The sequence below is a fragment of the Tasmannia lanceolata genome, unplaced genomic scaffold (genome assembly GCF_043159265.1).
Source record: "Tasmannia lanceolata isolate RefF3 unplaced genomic scaffold, GAP_Taslan_0.1 ptg000037l, whole genome shotgun sequence".
NCBI lineage: Eukaryota > Viridiplantae > Streptophyta > Magnoliopsida > Canellales > Winteraceae > Tasmannia > Tasmannia lanceolata.
Genome location: NW_027518714.1, coordinates 724,048 through 751,826, shown reverse-complemented (window position 1 = coordinate 751,826; position 27,779 = coordinate 724,048). Strand labels below are relative to the sequence as shown.

General features: G+C 39.0%; 2 protein-coding genes across 2 annotated transcripts; one reads left to right on the top strand and one right to left on the bottom strand.

Moving 5' to 3' along the window:
• The first annotated feature begins 262 nt into the window (after window positions 1-262).
• LOC143861753 (nuclear cap-binding protein subunit 2-like) lies at window positions 263-11,804 on the top strand. Its single transcript, XM_077372650.1, has 9 exons — window positions 263-425; window positions 522-588; window positions 4,329-4,552; window positions 8,439-8,577; window positions 8,662-8,695; window positions 9,544-9,654; window positions 10,944-10,997; window positions 11,233-11,339; window positions 11,431-11,804. Exons 2-9 carry the CDS (start codon window positions 571-573, stop codon window positions 11,500-11,502), a joined length of 759 nt encoding a protein of 252 aa, XP_077228765.1. The 5' UTR covers window positions 263-425; window positions 522-570; the 3' UTR covers window positions 11,503-11,804.
• A 2,400-nt stretch (window positions 11,805-14,204) lies between these two features.
• Window positions 14,205-27,779, bottom strand: LOC143861162 (uncharacterized). Its single transcript, XM_077372090.1, has 4 exons — window positions 27,675-27,779; window positions 27,550-27,595; window positions 14,860-15,012; window positions 14,205-14,772 (listed from the first exon to the last, which is right to left on the bottom strand). Exons 1-4 carry the CDS (start codon window positions 27,719-27,721, stop codon window positions 14,473-14,475), a joined length of 546 nt encoding a protein of 181 aa, XP_077228205.1. The 5' UTR covers window positions 27,722-27,779; the 3' UTR covers window positions 14,205-14,472.

Sequence of the window (27,779 nt, the reverse complement as noted above, 5' to 3'; positions counted from 1 at the left end):
AAACCATGCCTTATACTATACAAACGTAAGTAATGCAGTTTGATGAGATGGATCCAATTGGGGCAACCTTCCACCTTGGCCTTCAATGGTGTATTCAGAGGAGAGAGATGTGTGTATATATCCGACGCAATTAAACTGGCCGTTGATGTTGGCATTACATGTTTTAATTTAACAATTGCACTCAAAAAGCACATTAAAGAAGAAAAGACAAGCTGAGTTTGTTCAATTATTAAAAAATGCTAGGAGCCCTATTTCCCGAGGACTCTTTAACTTGCGTACGAAGAAGCAGAAGCAGAAGCGAAGCAGCTATTATCTTATTTCTTATCCGTGCAAGAAACCCTACAACTGAAGGGAACAAGGAGAAGGTACCTCGAAGGGCGGCGACCAATCTCATCCACTTCTTCTTTTCCACCCTACCATTTCATGTAAGTCGGCTTCTTGAGAACTAGAAGTTTCGGGACATGGAATTTAATGGACAGAAAAATTGACTTTTGTTTTTTTGAATGTGATATCTCTTGCAGGCAAACTATGGGTCTCATTTGAATTGGATGTGTCGATAGCTAAAGTTTAATGGCTTCTTTGTTTAAGGTGAAATTCTTATCCTAGCTTACTATTAGTTAAATTTTGGACTTTCATTCTGTAAACCAGTCATGTCTTAGTGCTCATCCAATTTGCAAATTTGGGCCATTTTATTTTGCCTCTTGCAGGGGCAATTTGGCTGTTTTTTTTGTTTTTTTTAGATTGGGGACACTTCGATTTGCACATAAACTGCAATCTAAGAGGATTTCACCCAAATGGCAATTTGGGTGTTCAGCCAAACTCACCTTTGAAACATTAAATGTTGATCTCTTTTTCATCTGCTTAGATATCAAAGTGGCAGTTGCCCACCAACTTTCAAAGACACGATTTCATCTTATGAGGGTTTTAGTCTGAGTTGGTCTGAGATTTGGTCATGTACTAGATCAAGTCTCATATTTTACTTGAAATGGTTATAAAATGGGGAAAAAAAATGGAAGGAGCACTAAACGACTAGTGCAAATGCAATAAAGTGAATAACACAATTGACTAGCGTCCGTGACTGCTGCCCAAACATGTGCAATGAACTCAGTGCTAGTGGCTTTTGTGGAAGTTTATTGTTCATGTATTCATCATGAAGGGAATTTTATAGCTGCTGGATTGGCTAATATTGGTGTTGATTGTCTGGCTTTTGATGTTTGGCGCTTAGAGGCCATTTTTTTTTTTTTTTTTTGTTGAAAGTTGACAAATTTCATTAATATTTAGATAGCATTCGGGACCAAGAGTCCCAACCTGCAATACAAGATATTAACGTGCTTAGGGGCCATTTGGATGCAGTGAAGACCTTTTTCATGAAAAATTTGTTTTCAGTTTTTTGAAGATAAAAATTTGTTTTAATTGAATGTGATTTTTAAGTGAATCATTGAAATATTTTCCCTGTTTAGATGAGAAAACCATTGAAAACAAACTTACGGAGCCACGCAAATCAGTTACCACTTACCCCAATACTATGCCACACAGTCGAGCTCGCAAAACAAACCGAGACCACCATTGGATGTTATCATCTCTATATGGTTTTTATTGGAATTGAAGGGTGGAAATGTGAAGCTCGGATCTTCCTCATTGGTGCTGCTCCCACGCTAGAACAATGAATCGGTGCTCCTTAGGAAGGGTTGACCAAAGAACGTGATCCCGAAGAGACTGAGACTGCTCCCATGACGCTCCAAACCTGCTCCTATTACTCCATCAGTCCCTCCATCACCAACTTCCTTACATCAAACTCCTCCAACTCTTCAAAGTACTTCATTAGAGTAAACACAAAGGCATCTTCAGAAGGCATGATGAAAGAGGGCATGAAAATGAAGATGGTTAGAAATTACTGCTTTTTGATGGACTTAAATTTTGAAAGATACATATAAAGATGGTTAAAAATTATTATTTTCTAATGTACTTGAATTTTAAAAGACATAAAAAGAAAATATTACATAAACGCTCCCAGGGCACTCCCAACCTTGGACTTTTCTAAACCCCATGATTCCCCGCACCCGCTCCCGCTCTCATCTCCATCCCCACACCCACACCCGCACCCGCACCCGCTCCCGCTCTCATCTCCATCCCCACACCCGCTTCGTGCTTCTAAGGGCCTTTCATCACGGCCAAAGTTTGACAAAAAAAGGATGACATGATGACAAGGGCCACCGTTGGCCCATCACTGACCAAATATGTCTGTATATTCTAAGGGCCTTCGTTCACGGCCAAAGTCCGACAAAAAAGGATGACATGATGACAAGGGCCACCATTGGCCCATCACAAACCAAATATGTCTGTATATTCTAAGGGCCTTTGATCACAGCCAAAGTCCGACCAAAAAGGATGACATGATCACAAGGGCCACCGTTGGCCCATCACTGACCAAATATGTCTGTCTACCTCCTCATCTCTCCCTCCTTGCAAAACCACCTCTCAAATTCCTCACACCTTTCGTCCTTGTCGACTACCTCCTGCCCATCCCGATATGACCCACACCGTGTCCTCCCTCACATGCCTTACCCACAATGCCTCACATAGTCACATTTCTCTTATCCCTCTCGACCAAATTCTTATTATCTCATATTTGAGAAAACACCAGTTCAAGGAGGCAATGAAGATCTTCAATTGAATGTCCATGCTTCATTCTTCTATGCTCCTGTTGTGTCAACGTTCAAAATCATCGTTATAGGGCTTTCTTGGCATGAGAATTGCTAGAGGCATAGAGACCTCTTCTCTCTATGGTTAGGGTGGGTTTCATACCAATGCTTGGTTTGTGGAAGATTGTGTATTGAAGCTTATTGAGGGGTCACTAACGAGGGAAGCACAAGAGCTGGATGATGGCTTGGGTCATATTGGAGAAGGTGGATGTGGAGTTTGATAATTTACAAAAGTTTAAGAGAGATTTGCAATTGAGATCGAGATCCAGAGATAGGAAACAAAATTTCATGTTTTAGGGCTAGTTACAAAATCCACGATTTTTGTATAAAATGCGCTAGGGGTGGTTACAAATTCAGTGCAAAATGACCTATCCAAACAATGTAAAAGGTGCATTTTGGGAACAACTCGTTGAAAACTAATTTAACGTATCCAAACAACCTCTCTGTGTATTTTCTTAGTTTTGGGTTTCCTAAGCGCTTTCTTTGGTTGTGTTTTCTTTTCGTTTAATAATTTTTCCTTACTTGGAAGTACCATTAATAATAATACTTGGAAGTAGAACAATATGAGATTTGAGAGCCAAGCTCTCATGTATAAGTTCGGGCCAATTTCACATAAAACATTACATATATGTCACAAATTGCGATATTCACGAATAATAAACTAATAATTTTATTCATAGATTACAATCCGCATGGCAAAATTACTAAATTGCAATGCTGTATAGCAGTAAAAATTTGTAAGACACCAACATATGATAGCACAAAAACAATAATGGATGGAACATGTAAATCAGACAAACCCAAATCGTCCATTCAAAAAAGACAAACCCAAATCGAAAGAAGATGGTAGTCTTCAATTGTAAGTATCATAATTATAATTGTGTTTGAGTATCTACTCACTCATTTTCTTTGCATCATATGGTTTGTGTTACACTCGACTGGAGAAATTTTAAAGTTACCTTGACCTTTGAGTTGTTTCCAATATAATTTTCTAGAGAACGACTACTATCGGGGATCAATAGTAGCATGCAATTTTTGGGTCCCATAGGGGGACAATGTGTGTGAAATCAAGAGCGTTGATTTTGTAGAACATCATTAGGCGACGACCCACATGGTCTCGGTCCCATCTTCAACGAACATCCGATGCATAAGATAAAAGGCTACAAAAATCAACCGTTTAGCTTTTTCTGCAGAACCTTAAAAGAGGCTTGGTGGATCAAGGGCCTAGGATCATCCAATTAAGGTGTTCTGAATGGCATTTGTCTGTACTTATGGTTGTCATTTGGTTTAATGGATCCGATCACGTACATGAGCCACAATGGGGCCCAATAAGTTGCTTTTAGGAAGGAGCCCGGCAGCACATCTTTTTAGCATGTTCCTTTTTTCTAGTAGGTATGATGTGATATTTTGATTTACCTTTTCATTGTTGAGTTGCTGATTAATGCTGACTCAGTTAATATGCGTTCTAGTTTTGGTTTCTCTGCCAGACTAGTGTTTAGTTCTTGTCCACAAAAACTATGATGAGTCTATTATTCTAGTTTTTTGGTTTTTTTTTTTTTTTTTTCCATCCTTTTGTGTTTGATTTTATGATTGCTATTTTGATAACTAGTGCTGTGTCAATGTAAGGATCCAAGCAAGCTTTCAGCATACCGGGATAGAAGATTTCCTGGAACGCAAGAAGAATTTGAACATGCACTTCAAACCTCAACTACTGTCTATGTTGGGAACATGTCATTTTACACCACTGAAGAGCAAATTTATGAGCTATTCTCGCGAACTGGAGAGATCAAAAAAATAATTATGGGCTTGGATAAGAATACCAAAACTCCATGCGGCTTTTGCTTTGTCTTGTAAGGTTCTTATCCTCTATTACCAATTTTGGAAACTGTGTAGAAGATTTAGATTACTTGGATCTTACTTGGAGGGTGTCTTTAAATGTTCCTGATATATAACATTTCCTTGATGCTTCTTATCTTTTTCAATCATGTATGCATGTTGAATTTTTATGGTTGCTCTAAAAAGTGCTTACCAATCATGAAAAGTGTTTGGATTATGTGGGAAATCTTAGTTTAGTTGATGTGTTTGCTTGGATTGCATCCTTGTCCTTCGAACTATACTTCCCTTGCTGATTGATGACCCTACTGCAGACTTACCAAATTAGATGTGCAAGTGAATATGTAAACTGGAGATTTTCCTTATCTTGTATTATAAAGAGAAGAAACTGGAGAATATATCTCAACTATACTTCCCTTTAGGGCAAGGTGGCACCTTTAGAAGTTGGAATGTGATTATTATGTTAAGAAAGCTCTCCATCTAATTACATGAAATCAAATTTTGATGGATGGTCATTTGGGAACCTGATTCCATCCGGTGCATAGCCACAAATATTTGCCTCGAGAATTTCTCACGAAGGGTGCATCTCAGGATATTTTATTTATATTTTATTATTTTCAGGTTTATAGCGAGGGAACCTGGAAAAATAAAATATTTCAAATAGATTAAAATATAAAATATAAGAACAAAATCAGGGAACCAATTAATATTATGAATTTATTGTGATATTGTAGGCTTGTAGCAATAAAAATAAATAAAATCTGAAGATATCTTGATGATTTTTAAAAATCTAGGGAATATTTCAGGACCATGTTACATGGATTCTTCTAAGTGGGCAAAGAATCCGTGTCAGACACGTCTCAGATTCCAATACTTCAGGATTCTTCGAGACACTTCTAGATCTCTTTTATATGTTTTTTCCTTAATGCTACTAACACAACTTTACAATTACCGCATGTTTGAGTTTTATACATCTTAAGAGTTAAGAATATGTTTCTTAACTGAAAATAAAACATTATCTATGTAACCTACTACTTTCTATAATTATATTGTTATGTAAAAATGTTAAATTTGAGAATTGATTAAAATATTTTGGCGAATCCACGAATCATTCTTTCTGAGGTTTGCCGAATCCGACACTCGATACCCGTGTCAGACCGTACTGATGCAACATAGTTTCAGGATTTTGTCATTTTATCACAAAATCATAAAATATTGCGAGATATTCTTGAAAATATCAGAGATATTTGTTACTGTGATCGGGTGTTGCTGGTGTATTCTAGAATCTTTTAGGGAGATTGAGCTATCTATCATAATTCGGGTCTATTGAAATGTCATACTCAAATGAAGTGAAAGTTCGAGCTCTCTTTACCGACCCGCATCTTTAGGGAGAAGATTCGTGGCGGTTCAAGTGTGATATCCTGGACAGGTAAGCATCGTCCGACAATTAACACCCCCGATCCCCGCCCCCACCCCCACCCCCACCCCCCCTCTTTTGTAGATTCTTCCCTTTTTCTTTAATAAATTTGTTTAAGCATCTCTAGGGGCAAGATTGTTGGCAGTTTAAGAATAGCGGTGGCTAGTGAAATGTGATTTCTTAGGCAGATAAGCATTGCCCGATCCCCCCCCCCCCCCCCCCCCCCCCGTCCGCCTTTGTAGATTCTCCCCTCATTCTTTAATTACTTTTTTAACCGTCACAGAATAAAAAAAATACTGAACTCATAAGTTTAAGCTCTCAATTCTTACTGACTCTATTTTGCCCCATAAAATATTTGTCATAAGAGATCATTTTTGCATTAATCATGTTCACATGTAGTGCGTGTTTAGAGGGATGGTACAGAACCCTATTAAGTTAGGCATGACATCCATGTCAGTTTGTCCTACATGTAAGCAAGTGAAAGTAAATCAAGACAAACTTACATTGTTGGAAATCGCTCAAGTTTATGGGTGTTACCTCTAATTCAAAGTTCAGTACCTTATTCAAACCCAACAACTGCCAAGAAATCTCTTGCCCAACCCAAACTACAATTGAAGCTCCTAATTCTTGAATTTAACTTACAAAAGTGCTCTGAGAAATCCTTTCAGACACCTTCTAAAGACCAAGGAAAATTTATTGTGCATCTCAATAATTCAAAACCGAAAAAAAAATCTTGAACTTTCTTGGCTGTTGGCTGATAGGTGGGACCTCTGCTGAAACCAGCATGGCATCATGATGATGTCTTGGTTGTGTCACCAGTATGGTCAGTATTGGCATTTTTCTTCTTTTTTTTCTTGAGAAGTGGCATTTTTTTCTGCTTTTCCTACTGTAAAGATGTAAAACATTGGGAGGAGTGGGTCCCTGTGGATCCACTGAGTTTGCATCAGATTTCCTTCAAGTTGTAACATTCTTTAGAGGAAAAATGAATGCTGGTACACATACAGACACACTGTAGTCCAGAAACTTGACTTTGCACCTAGCTGAAATTTAGAGTCTCATATTGATGCAGATATTAGGATTTATTTCCGCATTATTTAGTTTCTAGTATTTTATTTCCATGTCATTAGTTTCTAGGATTTTATTTTTAGGAATTGTTATTTTAGTAGGTTTCTATCTTTTAGGTTGTTTATTTGCCTATATATAGGCCTCTTTACAACTTATTTTGAAACTTGGAATGATTATTGAATAAAGATTGATTCTCCCCTCTTCTCTTTTCTTCTTCTCCTCTTCTGATTTCTTCTCTTCTCTCCCTAAATTCGTCTATTCTTCTCTTCTTCTTCTTCTACTTTTCCCTAAATTCATCTCTTCTTCAGGTTATTTTCGTCTCTTCTTCCCCTATTCTTCTATTTCTCTCCCCTTTCGTCTATTTTTCTTCACGATCTTGCATCACATATCTATACCAGTCCTTACATATTGTTGATCATCTAACCCTATTATTAAGAATAGTCTACAGCTCTCTATATAGTAGCTTGGGATTAAACCCAACCCTTTATATTTATTTTCAACATCGAAGTTCTGTTGTTGCCAGTCCTTGGTCCTATCACTGAAAATCTCAAGCCAATTCTTCTCTTTTGCAGCCTTGCCGTCCAAGAATCAACTACGACCATAAGCTCCAAGTCCAAGATTTACTTGGAATAGGGCATTGGAAATTAGGGTGGATGAAAAGGAGAATATGGAAAACAATAGTTCAAAGTGGTTGGTTTAACACTGATTGGTGACCTAACCCTCTCGCCCAGTCGATTATCTGAATTAATTTTCTTGTTAGTTCCACAAAACTTCAAAAGCATTTGTTGAATATCTGGTACAAACAGTGAATGTTGCTCCATGGTCTTGTACATTCTATGTTCGTGACATGTTAAATTGGGATATATACAATATTTTTCCTTAATAAATTTTTTCTTTTGACTAAAAGAAGGGAAAAATCTACTGCAAATGAACCACAGGAAAAATTCCACATTTTGATTCTCTACCTTCAAATGCCCCCAATCCATACATGTACATAGATTGAAGCTTGGAATTCTGGTGAAATAAAGAAGATTGCTCCAAGCTGTTTGAATTTTTAGTTTCTCTTATATTGCAATGTGCCACGAGATGGGCACTTTTTTTGTAGTGATTTTCGTTGCCTACAATTAGGACCTCTTCGTTTCAGATTTTGACAATAATCAGTTGGGGCACTCACCATCGGTTTGTCACAATCTGAAACGAACAGGACCTTAGCATTGATAATTATGTTTCATTGCCTTCAGTTAGATTCAATATGACCTCCTTGTTGTGGCCGTGACTTTGCAGTTACTGTAAATTGGTTGTCTGCCATTGTAAATAGGTCCACTAGTTGGACCTGTATGTCTTATCATGTCACACACATTATCCTTTAATAAATGATTGGATTTTCTTTGTTCACAATTAATTGATTTTGTGTTAATCAGGTACTATTCTAGAGAGGATGCCGGTGATTCAGTGAAGTTTACAAGTGGGACCATTCTCGATGATCGTTCAATTCGTGTGGATTTTGATTGGGGGTTCCAAGATGGGAGGCAATGGGGCCGTGGTCGAAGTGGGGGACAGGTCGGCTGCCTTTGCTTTGGCAGACATTTCTTTTCCTTTTCATAATTCTACTCACTCTGACTTTGATTTTCTATTTCTGTATAGGTGCGGGATGAGTATCGCACGGATTATGATCCAGATATCCTTTTGGAAACATTTTATCAAATTCTCCTTCGGAATTTCTTTTCTATCATATTTCAGAATGTGCCCATGCTTTCAAGCCAATCTCATTATGCTTTTCTCCGATTCTTCTCTTCCAGACATCGTCATCAGTCGTAATATTTTTCTATGAGGTGACACTTTCATGAAGTTGATCATGGGTGGACACCTGAACATCAATAGAATAGGAAATTCATGTTAAATATCTCCAAATAATCATGGGTGGACACCTGGCCAATCGTTGCTGTGTCAGATTGTCTAGCAAAGTTAATTAATGTTGAATGAATCATTGGGGTTGGTCATGCAATGATAAATGTTAAATGACAATGTGTGAACCTTTCTCATGGCATTTTGTCATTGTTAATATTCAACATGAACTATAGTTCTTAGATTCCTAACTGTGCAAATGAGACATTGAACACTCTATCCATAGGCTGTGTCCATAAAGATGCTGTATATGCGGCAATATCTGTCACTGCTGTAATTTTCTTTCCGTAAACAAGTAACATTGTACTTTCTACGAGTGGCTGTATGCTTTTAGTGTAAATAGTCAATATTGGATGCTTCTGTTAAGCACATAGCTTCCTGTTATGCACTTAAATCTTCTTCTTTTTTGGAATGATTGTACACTTAATCTTTGGGAGCTTGCTTTCTTTTCTCAGCACATTTCTTGTTCCACATCGGCTAAAATCTTAAAGCTAACTATGCATGTGTTTCTGGAGATCTCCCAGGAATGCATATGCTAATGCTTTGTTGCTAAAGTCGTCTAAAAGGATAAATATGTTTACTTTTCGCTGCTGTCACTTCAGTGTCCCTAACAAGTCACACGCAGAGGTGGTTATGGAAAATTAGTCCAGAGAGAGCTGGAAGTACAGAGGCAGCTGGTGGATTATGGTACAGGGTCTTTGGGCTCTTTCCCGACAGCAGTTCCTTCTTATTGTAAGTTCTGGAAAAGTGTTTTGCAAACCCCTAGTTTTCACTGTTCAAAACAAAAATGAAAAAGAAGGAATCAAGATTTTTACCAGAAAAATGGCTAGTGACTATTTCCATGTTAACTATGGTAGTACATTTTTCTTTGAATGATTATGGCAGATCTTAGCAGTTCTCATTTCAATGGCTATGGGCAATTTAGAATCAGAATATCTTATTCTTCTGTTTTGATTTTTTTCAATGAATTGGTACGGAGGATAAGCTTGATTTTTGTCTCATATGTTTCTTCATTTGATTGTATAAGTTACTGAAAACTCTGAAACTTAGGGCTAACCATGTTTGTACACTGCCCCATTTTGGGTGCCAGCTACTGAAAATATCTGGAACTGTTTCCATGAAGGCCATCTGAGTATACTGTTACTTGAAGTGACACTTTTAGTGCATAAATTGTTTTAGATTAAGTACATTATGTAAATTTCTGTAAATTTCTTGTTGGCCTGGTTGATTGGGTTTTGGTCTATAGTGTAGTTCACCAATAGTAACTGGAGTGTTGTCATCAAGGTGCCATTCCTGATTTGGAGCTTTGCTCCCTCTCCTGCACCTACTTGCAGCCCAATTTGCTTATATTTTAGGTTCTATTATTCTGGTGTCTAGATATTCTAAACTCTATCAGAAAATCACAAAGGGCATGTTTGGTAACCAAGAAATTTTTATCATGGAATAAGTTGAGAGGAGAATCCCTTGCCCAACAGGGAAAAAGTAAAAGCTGGTTTCTGCAGAGATTTTTTATTTCAAGATTTTTTTACTTAACCTCAGAAGATGACAAGGGGCTTGATGAATTGTCCTGTCATCAGACCTTAAAAGGTTCATTTTCCGAGGAAAAACCTTCCCAAAACTTTTACGGGCCACCACTTTCCCGCATTTGATCAACAATCTTATATAAATTCTAGCAACATTATTGCATGCGACAGTTAAAGATTTAAGGATGTTACTTAGTCCCTGTGGCCTTTCCCTTTGAAAGCTATACATAGCTCTTAAATTCCCACATTTGCCTCTAGTACTCGAAGCTAGTCCATTGTGAAAAACTACTTCTATATCTAAATAATATATTACCTGTATGTTTCCTTACATCTATCATTTAATCTTGTACCTTTTCCCCTTGGGCACTTTTTTTTCTTGTGCAAAGCCTGACGAGCTTTTTTGGGTAATTCGTCCATAGTGCTGAAGCACAGTTTCTGTTCCACACACTTTCATCTGTTTCTGCCACGTCAGTTTTAACTTCGTAAACATATCTGCAGATGGTAGACAAGGGGGAGGCCATGGACAAAGTGGTTCTTTCAGACATGGTAGAGGTACTACCTTTTTACCAGGAGTCTCAAACCCTATTTCATGATTTTTTTTTTCAACCATTTACTTTCTTGATTGAATGATAAAGATGCAAAGTTTTATTTTTCAAAATTGCAGGTGAATACTTTCCCTGTGATACCGAGATACTATTTGTCACTGTTTCTTCCTTACACATATTTTTGTGGTTCTACTTTGAAGAGATTATTTATCATGTCTGATATTTATTTAACTTTACAACAGATTACCCTCGTAAGAGGCACCGCGATGATGAGCGGTCTGCACCTGAGTTGTCCAGGAGAACTTCTGACCATGAATCAAGGAGAACCTCTGATCATGAATCCAGACCGGTATGTATTGTTGTTTAAGCTCGTTTTTCTGCATGGAATAACACAGATCTTCCTTAACTTGTCACCATTCAAAATTGTTTTTACCCTGCAGGAGAAGAATCCTCGTTTCCGTGAGAGTGGTGACTCTGATGATGACGATGATGATCGAAAACGACGACCTTAGCCCAATTGAACGTACTATATATGATTTTCCATCCTAGTATTTATTTGCAAACTTTTGTATCTTTGTGCCATTCTATGTCAGCTGAAGATTTGCCAGTGTTTTTCATCTGTGCCAACTTGACTGTGTAGTTATAACCAGACAATCTTTTGTGAAACTTAAAATGACAACTGTAACATTCCACTCACTAGATTGAAGACTGTCCCAGTCCAGAATGTTACACGGACAAAGGTTCATGAAATATTGTAACAATTCTCACATGGCCAACTCTTTTTTTTATTATATATTTGCGATGATTTAGTTCTCATGCTCATCAGCCAGATTATGAAAATGACATCGTACAGGATAATTGGACCATCATGGATTTACCATGGCTGAAAAATGTTATTGCTTCTAACATGTTTGGCGAATGATTCATTAAAGTTGAGATGATTGACCATTGGGTAACTATAGCATTTTGTCATTGATATTGTGTATCAGACAATTTATCTTTATATTGATCTTAGACTAACTAATGGCTGATTACTGAAATACGGCGATTAACACAGATGGTTTTGTCATGTATTGCTGCTATCGGTGTCTGTATGGTTGGATGATCCAGACCGTCCATATGTTGAGAATTACTACAAATTTCAAACCTATCAAATGATCTTCGCCACTCAAATAAAACTGCATATTGAATGCGGAATCAGATCAATTTATTTTTCCATAAGTGGACTGCATCTTTCATCAATCTTGACCTTCTATCCAGGAGGGGTCCCTCAAATGATCTCCGAAGCACTATAATTAATGGGACCCACTGATAAAGAAAAATATACTGGGGTCAATAGGAAAATGCACCTGATCAGATGGTTACGGGGCTGCCCAATCAGCATGGTGAATCAGCAAGAGATCCAAGGGAAAGCAAGCCAAATGGATGGTCTAGATTGATCAAAGGTGGGGTCCACTGTCATATTTTCTTCAGGCAGTTGTAAGGTCAGGGATGAGTTTCTGTGAAGGCTCGGAGAACTTCCATAGCTAGGAATTGAAGGGGGTTGTTGAGGGCATTGTGGAAAGGGGAATGATTGATGTTCCAAGTACCCGTCTTGAAATATATAGGTGACATTATGTTCCGACCTCACCTTAAAACCTTGCTCTCATAAAAGGAACCATGATCTACCTACGGAGATTGTAATAACTCTAAATTTGATCTACCAAAACTGCTAGATACAGAGGTTCAAGTTGATTGCCGGAAAAACCTTTAGCTGAAACAGAGAAGCCATATCTGGAGTACAAGGCTTTCTATGTTGAACAGAAAAGCAGAAACTCTGTACTGGTTTGAAGCCACTACTCCCTCAAATTATGAGATGTATCCCCCTTTCCACTTATTTGCAAACTCACTCGGTTTCGCCAAAAACCCAAGAGCTGATGGAAGTGGCTATGTCCTTTATGTGTCGTACCAAACTGGACTCTACCTAGTCCCGTACCTAGGTAGCCCCTGTTTAGGACCCTAACCTTCCACCATGCTTCCACATCCGCCTATACTCGGTGGCCCATTCTATGAAGGTTTTCACTCTGGCCTTTTTTCTAAGTTGCCCTTTTCATAGGTCACCCCTTACTGTCTACAATGTGATAACTTCACTTTGGTAGCTTTCACTCTAGCTTCTTCTTCTCTTTTTTTTTTACCAGGAAACCATTTCAGGATAGTTCTCTCCACAGGTTGCCCCTTCCATGACTGGAACACGTGATATGATGGCTGTTCTAACGCCAAATGTTCCGTGTTTAATCAATATGCCAAAAGCCCCATAACTTATAAATGCATTAGGCAGGCCTTTTAAGCCTATCCTAGCTAGGTCCCACCTAGTCCCATACCTAGGCAAGCCCCCACCTAGGATCGTAAAATTGGGTAGGCATGCTATCTTCCCTCTTTCGTCCTCTCCACATCGACCATGGTGCGCCTGAGTGATGTTGTCTTGTAAATTGGTTTCCCAAATCATAACATTCAACGAAAAAGTGAACAGTTCTTAAGAGAGTTAATCAAGGGTTTTCTGAAACCTGATATACAAATTACAATAGGAGTGTGTGAGAGTTGGAGAACCGATTAGGAGGGAGTAATTTGCAGCTATCAAAGTGTTGGCGTATCAAGAGAGGGTTCACTGAAAGTTGATATAGTCAACAGAGGTAACAACATGGGATCTTGTCAGCAATCCAGTGAGAAAAAGCATTGCAGGCCTTGGGTCTGGTAGGAGGACAGCCAATTTGGGGAAATATCTTTTGAGGTTCTTCAAATAAAAGGTGTCAAACGATTCCTTCATCAACTAAAGCATCAGAGTGATTTTTATGTAAATGGCCAACGTACTGATTTAATTACGGCACACTAAACACTAACTTTTTGGGAGTTGCTAGGGCATTTCATGGATGGGCTGTTAGATTTGAGGGCCCATCAGGATGGCTGCTCTCACATGCAACAGCCCATCTGCAAAATGCCTTCTGCCATGGACGCTAGCAAATCCCATCAGGCCCTACGATGCTCTCCCATTTTTTACATAGATTGCAGAGACCATTGTGCTGATTTTACAGTTCTCATCAAGTTTGGGGTAGTACTAAAATCAGTTGGGGATCTGTAATTAGCTCTTTATGTCTGAATGCCAACATCAGAATATGTGTCTAAATATCAACATCAGAGTCGGTGGAAACTGAGCTCACGTCGTAATCTAGCAAATACATTTACTTTAGACATCGTTTTGCTCTTTTTATTGTACTAATTAGAAAAAAAATGTATATGAATAGTAGACGCATGTGATGTATGTGGTCCCTTCATCAAATTATTCAGCTCTGGATATCATTCATTCCAAGAAGACATTCATCACCTTAACAGTAGTAAGAGAGAACACCCCAGATTGCCTCTTCAACTTGAATTGAAACAACATCTTCAACATCATAGACATGGAATCAGACACACATGTTTGAGATATCTCCATCAGTATTATCAGTTCAATTGCTGACTTCAAGTTCTTGAACTGTTTCTACTTGGACTGACCTTTTTTTTTTCTTTTTTGGTTGGTAACTTGGGTTGATCTTTACAAAAACACTTAGTATTATTGGTATGCATAACCCACGAGACACTGCCATTTCATGGCTCTTTGTTGCTTGTGACGTGACATTCACCATTGACGCTTGATCAAGTTCTTCAGGATGGATTGAGTTGGTGAAATACAAGTCCCCTTCTCCTGGTTTTATCCCAATTAGCCTGCCCAATGTGATGCTATGATCCGGGAAGAAGGATCTTGTTGACTGAAAATTTCATGAAAAGTATAAGGGAACCCATTTTACAATCATTACTATAATCAATAGAAGAAAGAAAGGGTGAGAAGGAATTACCGGGGTGTCGAGATCAGAAGATGTAAATGAAGAGAAGCTGGCGGAGCGCAAGCGAAAGGAGTTTGACTCCGTGACTTGTAAGGTGTCAATTACCCTTAGTCTCATGTTCATGTTCTCCAGCCCAAGTGGCCAACCAATAAGCATCTCATTAACCTGGAAAAGTTTAGTGTGGAAGGATTGTATTCAGTTGGCATCAAGGGGATAATATCTGTGCAGTTTTGTTGAATAGCAGTTGTATTTGGCCAATTTGTAACAAAAAAATCTTGCATTTGGTCAAGTTAGGGAGGAATATGTTGAAGATCATCACCAACTTCTCACTAAAGAAATAAGGAATGTTGACTGAGCCTTCAGATTCTGTTGCATGAGAAATCTTTTGCTATCTTTAGTCAGAATAAACGGAGGAAGACCAAGACTTTAGTGAAGTAGTATATGTTTGTTATGATTGTTAAAGTTGTTGCTATCATATGAAATCTTTTGCTATCTTCAATAAAAGGAGGAAGACCAAGACTTTAGTGAAGTAGTTTTAGATATTTTATATTTGTTAAAGTTGTTGCTAGTCTATTTATTTGTAATCCATTTCACTCGATTGATTAAGCAAGAAAAGCTAGTTTCAAGTCTCTGTTTTCTGCTCTGTTTTATTTACAATTGGTATCAGAGCTGAGGCAATTTTCTGGGAGAGTTGCTGAGGTTTTGGAGATTTAAAGACCTGCTGTTTGCTGCGATCGTATCTAGCTGTGATCGAAGACCTGCTGTTTGGCTGCAATCATGGATCTCACCAATTCAGTAGGTGGAATCGAGAAGCTAAATAACACGAATTATGACTACTGGAAGTCATGCCTGGAGTCGTATCTTCAGGGTCAAGATCTTTGGGAGGTTGTGAATGGAGCTGATGCCGTCCCTCCCAACTGCACACCCGATTCCCAGGATGCTTCACGTAAGTGGAAGATCAAAGCAGGGAAAGCTTTGTTTGTTCTGAAGGCCACCATTCAGAAGGATATGTTAGGCCATATTCGTGAAGTCAAGACGCCTAAGGAAGCCTGGGAGTCATTTGCTGTTTTGTTTTCTAAAACAAATGATGCAAGACTCCAGATGCTAGAGAATGAGATTGGATCAGTCTCTCAAGGGAACATGACAATATCCCAATACTTCATGAAAGTAAAAGGTATTTGTCATGATATCACCCAACTTGATGCAGAATCCAAAATCACCGATGCACGTACACGGAGGATAATTATTCGAGGTTTAAAATCCGAATACAATGGGTTCATTACAGCTATTCAAGGGTGGCCAGTTCAGCCATCTCTACTTGAATTGGAAAGTCTTCTAGCCAATCAAGAGAGTTTGGCAAAACAAATTGCAGGTATATCCTTGAAAGAAAATGAAGAGGTACTCTTCACAGGTCGGGGAAGCAAGCCCAAATCAAAATCAAAGCCTTGGCAAGGGAGCACTCAAGGAGGGGAAGCTTACAAAAATCGTGAATCAAGCTCAAGTTCAAAGAAAACATGGACATGCTACAACTGTGGCAAGCCTGGTCATTTTGCCAGGGATTGCTATGCACCAAAGAAGAAATCTGAAGAAGGAAATTCTGCTACATCGAATGATGTTCAACAGAATGATAATAGCGAGGACGAATGGAGCGCCTTTGTCTCCATTGTTGAAGACCAATCCTTGGTGGCTGAAAAGAAAAATTTTCAGGACAATGAAGAAGAATGGGCAGATTTTGTCTCCATTGTTGAAGACCAATCCTTGGTGGCTGAAAAGAAAAATTTTCAGGACAATGAAGAAGAATGGGCAGATTTTCTTGTCATTGATGAAGATCAGTTAGAAGGATGGGGAGATCTCCTTATCTCTGATGAAAAACCGTTAGAGTTAATTGAGATGGCTTTAACAGCCTCTAATCACGTGGTATCTACAAGCTCTATGGAGGAAAATGTCTCAGATCAACCAGACTATTCTAGAGACTGGATCATTGATTCAGGCTGTTCAAACCATATGACAGGAGATGGGCAAAAATTCCTCACAAAGACAGAGTACACTGGAAAGAAGATGGTAGTGACAGCAAATAATGCAAAATTGCCAATTGCTCATGTAGGAGATGCCGCTTGCATTCCAAGATCCAGCAATAAGCATATCCTGCTCAAAGATGTTTATCACGTTCCCAACATGAAGAAGAACCTGATGTCAGTATCTCAAATTACTAACTCAGGTAATTTTGTCATCTTTGGTCCAAATGATGTAAAAATCTACAAAGAATTGCAGATTTTTGGGACGCCTTGCATGGAAGGAAAGAGGGTAGAATCAATTTATGTTATGACAGCCCAAGATGCATATGTTGATAGAACTCGAAAAAATGAGACTGTTGATTTATGGCACTCTCGTCTTGCACACGTTGGATATATGAAGCTGAAAGTCATGATGAAAAAGCAATTGGTAAGAGGGCTTCCCGACCTTGAAGTTAGACCTGACATTGTCTGTTCTGGATGTCAATATGGGAAGGCACATCAGCTACCATACACCGAATCTGGGTTCCAAGCAAAACAGCCGCTTGAGCTAGTGCATTCTGACGTCCTCGGCAAAGTGAAAATTCCATCCATTGGAGGTAAAAGTTATCTATTAACATTTATAGATGATTTTTCAAGATATGTTTGGATATATTTTTTGAAAGAAAAACTTGAAGTATTCAAAATGTTTGTGGAGTTTCACAAACAAGTAGAAAATGATCTTGGCTATAAAATCAAATGTTTAAGATCTGATAATGGAGGTGAATTCTCATCAAATGAGTTTTCATCCTATCTGAAAGAGCATGGGATACGCAGACAACTTACTTGCCCCAATACACCCCAGCAAAATGGGGTAGCAGAAAGGAAAAACAGACATTTGGCTGAAGCATGTAGAAGCATGATGCATGCAAAAAATGTCCCAACCAGGTTTTGGGCTGAATGTATGAAGACCGCTGCATATGTTATTAATCGTCTTCCTCAACCAAAGCTCAATTTCATTTCACCTGTTGAAAAATTGTCTGGTGTTAAGCCCAATGTAAGTCATTTACGTGTTTTTGGTTCAGTTTGTTATGTATTTGTACCTGATCATTTACGCAGCAAATTTGAAAAGAAGGCTGTTAGATGCATTTTTACCGGTTACGATTCAGAAAGGAAAGGTTGGAGGTGTGTAGATCCATCCACTGGACGTGCTCATGTCTCGAGAAATGTTGTTTTTGATGAGGCATCTTCGTGGTGGTCACTAGAGCATGCAACCCTTCCAGACAGCAGAGAGTTCGAGGTAGAGCTACTTGAAAAGATGGGATCGGATGCTATGCTCGAACAAATAGACAAAGAACCAATTGAATCTTGTCAAAAGGAGATACACAATCGAGCAACCACATCATCTAGCCCATGGCAAACAGCTGTGCATCAAACCAGAACAGCAGAAGAGTTGAGACCATCTCAATGGAACGAACCAGAAATTGAAGAGGACAATACAGAACCTAGAAGATCATCTCGAACTCCAAAGCCGAATCCAAGGTATGCAAATTCAGCCTTAACTGCAGCATGGACAGTCACAATAGATGATGAAGTTCACATCAATGAACCAATTTCATTCGAAGAAGCTCAAGGAAAATTAGAATGGGAGAAAGCCATGGCTGAAGAAATCCAGGCTCTCAAAGAAAATGAAACCTGGGATCTTGTGCCTCGACCAACAGGAGCAACACCCATTTCATGCAAATGGGTATACAAAATCAAGACTAGAACAGATGGATCAATAGAAAGATTTAAAGCTCGGCTAGTGGCTCGAGGTTTCTCTCAACAGTTTGGTCATGACTATGATGAAACTTTCAGTCCTGTGGCAAAAATTACTACTGTTCGAGTCCTTATCGCTCTAGCTGCAAGTCAGTCATGGAAATTGTGGCAGTTGGATGTTAAGAACGCATTTTTACATGGCGAGTTGGATAGAGAAATTCTTATGGAACAGCCAAAGGGGTTTGAAGAAGACCCACGCTATGTCTGCAAACTCAGAAAAGCTTTATATGGCTTAAAACAGGCTCCACGAGCCTGGTATGGTAAGATTGCTGAATTTCTGCAAGCAAATGAGTATTCACTAGCCTCATCTGATTCTAGTTTATTTGTAAGAATCACTGATGGAAATACTTCAATCATTTCAGTTTATGTCGATGACTTGATAGTTACAGGGAATGATGTTGCAGAAATTACTAGAATCAGAAAAAATCTTGGAATTCGGTTTCAAATGAAAGAATTAGGAGAGCTCAAACACTTTCTAGGACTTGAAGTGGATCAGAGCAAGCATGGGATATTTCTCGGTCAGCAAAGTTATGCAAGAAGGTTACTTGATCGATTTGGAATGACAAGCTGCAACACCATTACAACCCCAGTTGAAATTAATGCAAAGCTTCAGGTAGATGATGGAGAGGAACTAGATGATCCAATCATGTACAGGCAACTAGTAGGGAGTTTAATCTATTTAACTCTAACTAGGCCTGACATAGCCCAAGGAGTTGGGGTTGTAAGTCGTTTCATGCAAAAACCAAGGAAGCCACATCTCGATGCAATTCGTAGAATTCTAAGGTATATTCAAGGAACATTGAATTTTGGTATACTTTATGAAGCAGGGAAGAAATGTGAAATTGTTGGGTTCTGCGATGCGGATTACGCTGGAGATCTTTCAACTCGAAGGTCTACAACAGGTTATATTTTCAGCCTAGGTTCCGGTGCTATTTCATGGTGCAGTAAGAGGCAGCCCACTGTATCGCTATCTACAACTGAAGCAGAATATCGAGCAGCAGCAATGGCAGCGCAGGAAAGCGTATGGCTAGTTCAATTGATGAAAGATTTGAATCAAATCACTTGTTGTGTGGTTAGTATTTATTGTGATAATGAAAGTGCAATTAAACTAGCTGAGAATCCCGTGTTTCATGCTAGAACAAAGCATGTAGAAATACATTATCACTTCATAAGAGAAAAGGTTCTTCGTGGAGAAATTTCCCTCATATCAGTTCATACAGATGAGCAAATAGCTGACATATTAACAAAAGGTTTGTGTTTGAAGAAATTTGTGAAATTCAGGAAGAAGTTTGGTGTCATAGAAAGAGAGTTGGTGCTGAGGGGAAGTGTTGAAGATCATCACCAACTTCTCACTAAAGAAATAAGGAATGTTGACTGAGCCTTCAGATTCTGTTGCATGAGAAATCTTTTGCTATCTTTAGTCAGAATAAACGGAGGAAGACCAAGACTTTAGTGAAGTAGTATATGTTTGTTATGATTGTTAAAGTTGTTGCTATCATATGAAATCTTTTGCTATCTTCAATAAAAGGAGGAAGACCAAGACTTTAGTGAAGTAGTTTTAGATATTTTATATTTGTTAAAGTTGTTGCTAGTCTATTTATTTGTAATCCATTTCACTCGATTGATTAAGCAAGAAAAGCTAGTTTCAAGTCTCTGTTTTCTGCTCTGTTTTATTTACAGAATATGCTTCTCCAAACATCATGGAAGTTACATGCACAAACACGCGCGCGCGTGCGTGCACACACATGTGTGTCTACACACACATACATACATATGATGAACCTGCATGCTATATATGGAAGTTGATGAGTTTGTACATGCGAGAATGTATGGAAAATAGGTTTTAGGTAAAAATTTTGTGACATATTGAACAGAGTAGGGAATTAAAGTGGGGAATTTGAGTTACTCCAAATCAAGATATATGAAGACGAGATCTACCAAAGGATTTTATGCAATGCTTTATTGCTCCTACTGACAACTTTCTAGATTCTAAATGCAGAGTGAAAGCTATTTAACTTCAATCGTTTCTAAAGCCTCTTTCTTAATCCATCAAGTGGTATTGTAGACAAGCAATTCTTTTAAATGCGAAATTAGATCATAGGGGCAAGTAGTCCAGGTTTGGAGTTGAAAAGAAACTTTTTCATGTTTTAGAGATTGAAAGTCATTCTTGGGAAGTTTTGAAAGAAGGGATGCAATTTTGATGGTTGTAATAATAGGAACTAATCCCTTCCAGGTTTTGGTGGCATCGTTCACAATGAGTAAGGTTCAATATTCAATATTGCAATCAATACCAGCTGTCTTGGAGAGATGGATGCAGTTTGGACCAAGGTTGAGGTTTTTATATAGGCATCTGATGTTACCATTTTCTGCCATTAGTGACTTTCTCTAGTCGAAGGATATGTTTACACAGTGGGAATCTTACTACATAAAGCAGTGGGTTGTGTTGTCCTATGTCTGCAGCCATTTTTGATAAAGCTATAAAATCCAGCTGTGGACATCTTGGAAAACACTAAAAATGTCAGATTGTTTTTTAAAAGGTAACGATAAATTGCATTAATAGGAAATGATACAAGGGACAAGTCGTCCCCCAAATCAACTGGAGCCCATGCATAGGGGCGATTACAAGAGTAACAATAAAACAGCTAAAGGTCCAGGGGCCCCGTGAACAATTACAAGGGTGTCCTCCCGGTCAAACCCTCCTTTGCAAGGACATTGGCCCATCCATTCGCCGTTCGACGCCTATGCTGGAGCGAGGGATGGATGGTGGAGATCAGATCCCTTACTTAGTCTATTTTGAACCCCAAACGCCACGGACCACTGATTTTGTTGGAGGCCCACGCTATCGTATTGGAAGAATCCCCTTCTACGATTAGAGGACCAAGATTGTGATTTGCATACCATCGTAATCCGAACAATAGGGCCGAGACCTCAGCTTCATTGGCGTCACAAATCCCAGCCGGCCCCGAAAAAGACATTAGAAGATTACCCTGGTGATCACGGATTACTCCGCCGATGCCCGCTCTCCTCGGATTCCCGCGTGTACTCCCATCAAAATTTAGTTTTAGCCAAACAGCAGGAGGAGGACACCATCGCGGTAATACCTCAGATTTATGCTTCCTTTCCGCTACGACTGTGATCCAATTCCTGAGTATGTCTCCAACAGCATATTGTACTCTACTCTTGGCCTTGGCCCATTTGATGATAGAGAATTTAATGTCAAGGATTACATTCGCTCGTCTCCACTCCTTTCCCTCAAAAATCCGATTGTTTCCCTCCGCCCAAATATGCCATATAATTGCGTATGGGATCCGCTCCTTTCCCTATTCAATATCTCGGATTACCTCTTGGGTATGGAATTCCTAAGGCAGCTCTATGGGATCCGGTTATCGAGAGAATCGAAAGGAAATTGGTGACGTGGAAGAAGCACTATTTATCCTTGGGGGGGCGCATAACTTTAATAAAATCAGCACTTGCAAACATGCCGGTATACTACATGTCACTCTTTAAAGTCCCTGTCAGCATCGCAAAGAAAAGCTCCAGAGAGATTTTCTGTGGGAAGGGCAAGAGAAGGGGGAAAGGCTTAAACATCTTATTGCTTGGAATAAAGTCTGCAAATCCAAAAGAAATGGCGGGCTTGGTATTGGCAAAATTAGACTCAGGAATAGGGCTTTATTAGGAAAGTGGTTCTGGCATTTGGGAACTGAGAAAGATGCATTGTGGCACTATGTAATAGGGACAAAATATGGCAAGGGGGTGGGGGGATTGGGTCTGTAATGGTCCCTCGAACCTGAGAGGTTCAGGTGTTTGGAAGTCCATCTCCTCCTCCAGGGATGATTTCATGCCCCTTGTGAGATTCAAGCCTGGAATTGGTGATTCTGTTCGTTTCTGGGTAGATGTCTGGACTGGTGATCTTCCCCTAGCAGCGAAATTCCCTGACCTCTTTCGGCTTGGTATTTTGCCATCCATTGCTGAGAATTTTACTAGGTGTACCGTCAGCGGCAAATAGTGTGGGACATCCGCCTGCGATGTAACCTTAAAGACCTTGAGATTGTTCACTTTGGGAACCTCCTTGAAATGTTATCATCTACCTATCTATCTGCGGCGGAAAAGGACCTGTGGATTTGGACTCCGGATTCTAAGGGGGGTTTCTCCGTCAAGTCTTTCTTCCGTAAACTGAATGATAACCACGGCACTCCATCCCGCTGGGCTACTGTTTGGAGACCGGTTGCCCCTCCTCACATCTTGGCTTTTGCATGGACTCTACTTCTCAAAGGCATCAACACTTCTGATAGATTAATGAGTCGGGGTTTCAGTATGGCCAGCTGGTGCGTACCATGCAAGGAGTCCGGTGAGTCGCTCAACCATCTGTTCCTACACTGCCGTTTCTCATTCCAGGTGTGGATGAGTATCTTCAGATTCTTTGGGCATTCATGGGTGTGCTCCAAAAAAGCGTAAGATCTGTAATACCAACATTGGCTGTGTTGGCGAAGCTTTGTGGCTCTCTATCCCAAAAATGTCTGATTGTTATCCTGTTGGACTTGAAAATTTATAAAAAGGGTGCATGTGTAATTTGTTGCGAACATATCCTCTGAAGGATAATGCCATGTTATTGGCTCTAGTAGCAGTGGTTGGTAGACAGCCAGTAAAAATTCAAGTTCTACCTATGTTTATTTTGCAATTAATACATGAAGGTTTACTTACAAACCGACATTATATCCACAAACTAATAAAACGATGCACATGCCACATTAAATGAAATCACCTCAATATGATGCATTAAACCAACAAAGATGCATAGAAAACGTAAGGCTGCGTACATCTAGCCCTCCGCAGACCCCGCAATGGCAGAAGCCTCGTGCACTGGGCCGCCCTTCCGAGGACTTGGTGATGTAGAAAGCTGTTGATTTGTCTTAAAGATGAGTTTGAAGAAGACATAGATGCATAGAAAACTAACCACAACACATGCCCCTTCTCCCTTAAATGCTCAAATTAGTATCCTGCAACACTTGTCTTCTCCAAACTCATCTTTAAGACAAATCACAGCTTTCTACATCACCAAGTCCTCGAAGTGCGGCCCCAGTGCAAGAGACTCCCGCGATTGCGAGGTCTGCGGAGGGCTAGATGTACGCAGCCTTACCCTTGTTTTGCAGAGAGGCTGTTTCCGTGACTCGAACCCCTGACCACCAGGTCACAATGGAGCAACCTTACCGTTGCACCAAGGCTCGCCCCCGCACCAAGTCCTCGAAGTAGCCAGAAAATAACATGGTGAAGTTTTTGAGGATGTCATACTGAAACTCACATTATCTAATGTTGGAATAACTTAGAGAAACGTTAATAGCCTGCATGATGATGTCGTCCTCCAAACATCACCAGAATTGCAGTCTTGCTTATTCGCGAAATTTTTGCTCACAAATCACAGTCCATCAAAACGAGCCCCTCTGATGTTAAACTCCAAAACAAACATCACTACACAGATTACCATTTTATGGCATAATGAACATATTTGGTAAACATATTATTTGGTTTACAAATCATCCTCTCGAAGCATATCATGTTTACATTTTTAGAATTCAGACAATACTCACAAGAGCAAAACAGAAACCTTTATGGACTTTGTGTATTATCTGAAGAACCTACAATGAAAGTGTTAAGACTTTGGGCGAGGTCTGGGCCTCACTATCTGGACCCAATATTGCAGAAATTTCACCTCGAGTGCTGAATATTGCAGAAATTTCACCTCGCCATGAAATTTTAAATGGCCATAACTCACATTGCAAACCAAGAATGTTCATGCACACGTACTACAGAAACTAAAATATAATGCGAACCTTCTTGGCAACATTAAACTGTTATGCGAACTTGCAAGCTTCAATAATCATCTGATCTTAGCTGGCACTAACCACCCCGCAGCCACATGCTTGCTCTCCTAGAGACTTACGGACACTCCAAAGAACTAAGAAACCTCTAGGCTAACATTTGGACAGCTCTACAGGCCTGGAAAACCCTGAAGACAGTCTGACTGGACACGAACTTAGATTTCACGTATCCCTTGAATAGATATGGGTCCAGAATTATGCAGAAGACATACACGTAAAATATAGTAGCCTATAACATATATGAACTTACAGTTGCTGCATGTACAAGAACCAAAGCATCAGCAATTAACAAACTTGGGAGTGGAATATGTGCACTAATATTGTGTTAGTTCATGCTCTAAGCTCAACGTCAGAGAAGACACATGATTTTTTACCATAAAATTCAAAGAAAAGGAAAGCAAAGAAATAGTGTTTACAGAAGGAGATTTAATACAAATTGAGGAGGCAGGAGGATTTCTAAATTGTTACAGTGTTTAATGAAATAAGTGTAAGCTTAGTGAAAGCCAAAAGAAGAAGATGAACCACCATAAAACAAGATATATGTATAACTAATGAACTGTAACGTACATAATTACATACAGAAGATGATCACCAGTGAGAGAGAAGGGTGGAGCCTAAATAGGTGAAGGCATCTGTACCAGAAGACTAAAATGTGCCAGAACCTAGAATCACTAGATACTTAAATTTGGAAAATTACCGGTGTAGATACAATTTGGTATAGCGAACCTGGAATCTCTAGATTCTTAAATTTGGAAAATTACCTCTGTAGATACAATTTGGTATCGACAAGTGAAACCATTTGGGTTCTGCTCTAACTATATCTTGTGTATTTTGATTATAGAAAAGTTTTCTTTGAGTCCCCTGCCATACATCCTTTCATCAAGTTTTTGGAATCACATTACTGTATCTGTCATAGTTAATGAAGCACGGATACGGGTACGGGGTGCTCGTATGACACGATATGGATACGTGGATACATGATTTAAAAAAAAAAAGGAGACGGGAACATTGGGGGTACGCTGAACATAATATATTTTTATATTTTATTATATATTTATAAAAATAAAAAAATTAAATATTTTGTTAAAGAATTCAAACAATTTAATTGGAGAGCAATCAAATAACAATAACATCATCAAAATCAAATATAACTTCACCAAAATCTAATATTACTTCTAAGTTGTTAGGTTTTTCATTGCGGGATATATATATATATATATATATATATATATATATATATGAGGAAAGTGAAGCTACACAGCCGGTGTAGCTAACTTAGCTACACCGCCGGCTTAAAATACAATGGGCCCACATTGTTTTGGTGATCCAAACCATTCATTTGATTGGCCCTAACATAGATAGGGTGTCCACCAAAAATCAGCTCCATAGGATCATCCCAACCCTATGATTTGTGGAGGCAAAAATGAACGTGTAAAAACCTTCACAAATTTGTATTTTGATATATTCAACCCCCCTTTTGTTAATTGGGACAGCACCTCTACTGTAAATCTGTAATTTTCAATTTAATTTGAACCGGGTGGGCACCCGATACGTACACAAATCCAGGTGCATACCCGGTACGCACCCAAAGAGTACCCAAGAGCACCCGTACCCGATACACACCCGACACGGGTACGTGGGCCTCCGGAGAGTACCCGTGCTTCTTAGGTCATAGCCCTGTTTTGTCTTGGCATTATAGGCTTATATCCTCACAGTGAAGGGTCTAACTTACAACTTTCCAAGAGCCATTAGGGTGACACATCCTCCTTCATCTGGCCTGGCACAAATTGAACTTTGATGGATCAACTCTTAGCAACTTAGGCCTTGCAGGTGCAGGTTGTTTGACGTAATAAAAATTTCTATTAATCTTGGATTGATTACAGAGAGCCCTTACGAGTGTTTATATAGAACAATCATGGGTTAAACCTAGAAAGATCTAGAACGTTCATAAGATAAGTATGAAAATAACTAAATAAAGATTATCCTAATCAATCCTAGTTGATTAATCTACCCTACCTACCGAATCTAACATCTAAGCAATCCAATGATCAGCTCTTAGAAGATTTGATATAATTTATCAGGTTGAAACGTTTGGTATTAGTATTACCATGTATTTTGATGGAAGCTATTTACACCTATTTGGGCATTGATCAAATGCCATGGCAGAGGCTATGAGTCTTCTTACTGGTTTGTAAAAAGGAATTCAGCAAGGAATTCATAAGACCTATATTGAAAGAGGCTCTCTTTCAACCATGGTAATGCTACTAAACAGAATTCAGATCAATCGGAAGCAGACTGCAGATATATAATGAACTTATTGGAGAGATGATGTACTCAACCCACGTCGTGAAGTGGAATCAGGTGGCTGATTGGTTCACAAAGAAAGATCCAAAATGGGTGAAGAAAAGGAACACAGATATCCAATTCTGAATGAATTGGAACTCATTTATCAACTCTACCCATCTGATGGATGGACTTTTGCAAGTTGAATGTGAACCGTTGGTCATTCTTGGTGTAACTGTCTATATGCAGGCCAATGATCGGCCGATCATAGCCATGTATACGGTAGAAATTGGGCTGTGACTTAGGTAGTCCTCGAGGACTACCAAAACTGGCTTCATCTCTATCTAAACTATTAAAAGCCAATCCCAACCATCTTTTTGTTGGGTTTCTTTTGCAAATGCATTTAAAGAAAGACCCATGAATCAGAAAACAAAATTTCCAGAAATTCAGAAGATCAGGACCAAACACAATAAAAATACTCATTCAGAAATATTAACACAGAAAGCAACAAAAAAGAATCACATTAAGCATACAAAAAACGTGGAGCTCCATTTCTTTGCTTCCATAATCTTTTTTGGTATAAGCAAAGAATTATACTTCAAGACTCAAAATAACAAAGAAAAAACAGAGTGAAAGCAAAAGCGAAAAAAAGAAAAGAAAAAAAAGAAAGAAACTGTGAACTTCAAATGACTGAAGAAATTTTGATTCATCTGTTTGCAAAAACAGTTACTGACCTCAACAGCCATGGGTGGAAGAAATCGAAGGTTTGAACTCTTTCCTCTTGGAGAAACCAGAAATGGAAAAATAAATGAACAGAAAGCTACAAAAGAAGCAAAAATGAAGGTGAAGAGTCACTTACGTGTTGAGGAGAAAGTGGGTCCCCCAAGTAAGACTGCGAATCACCATCGCTTCTTTTTATTGGCCAACTGAAAGCCATATAACACCATAAATCTTTCTACTTTTT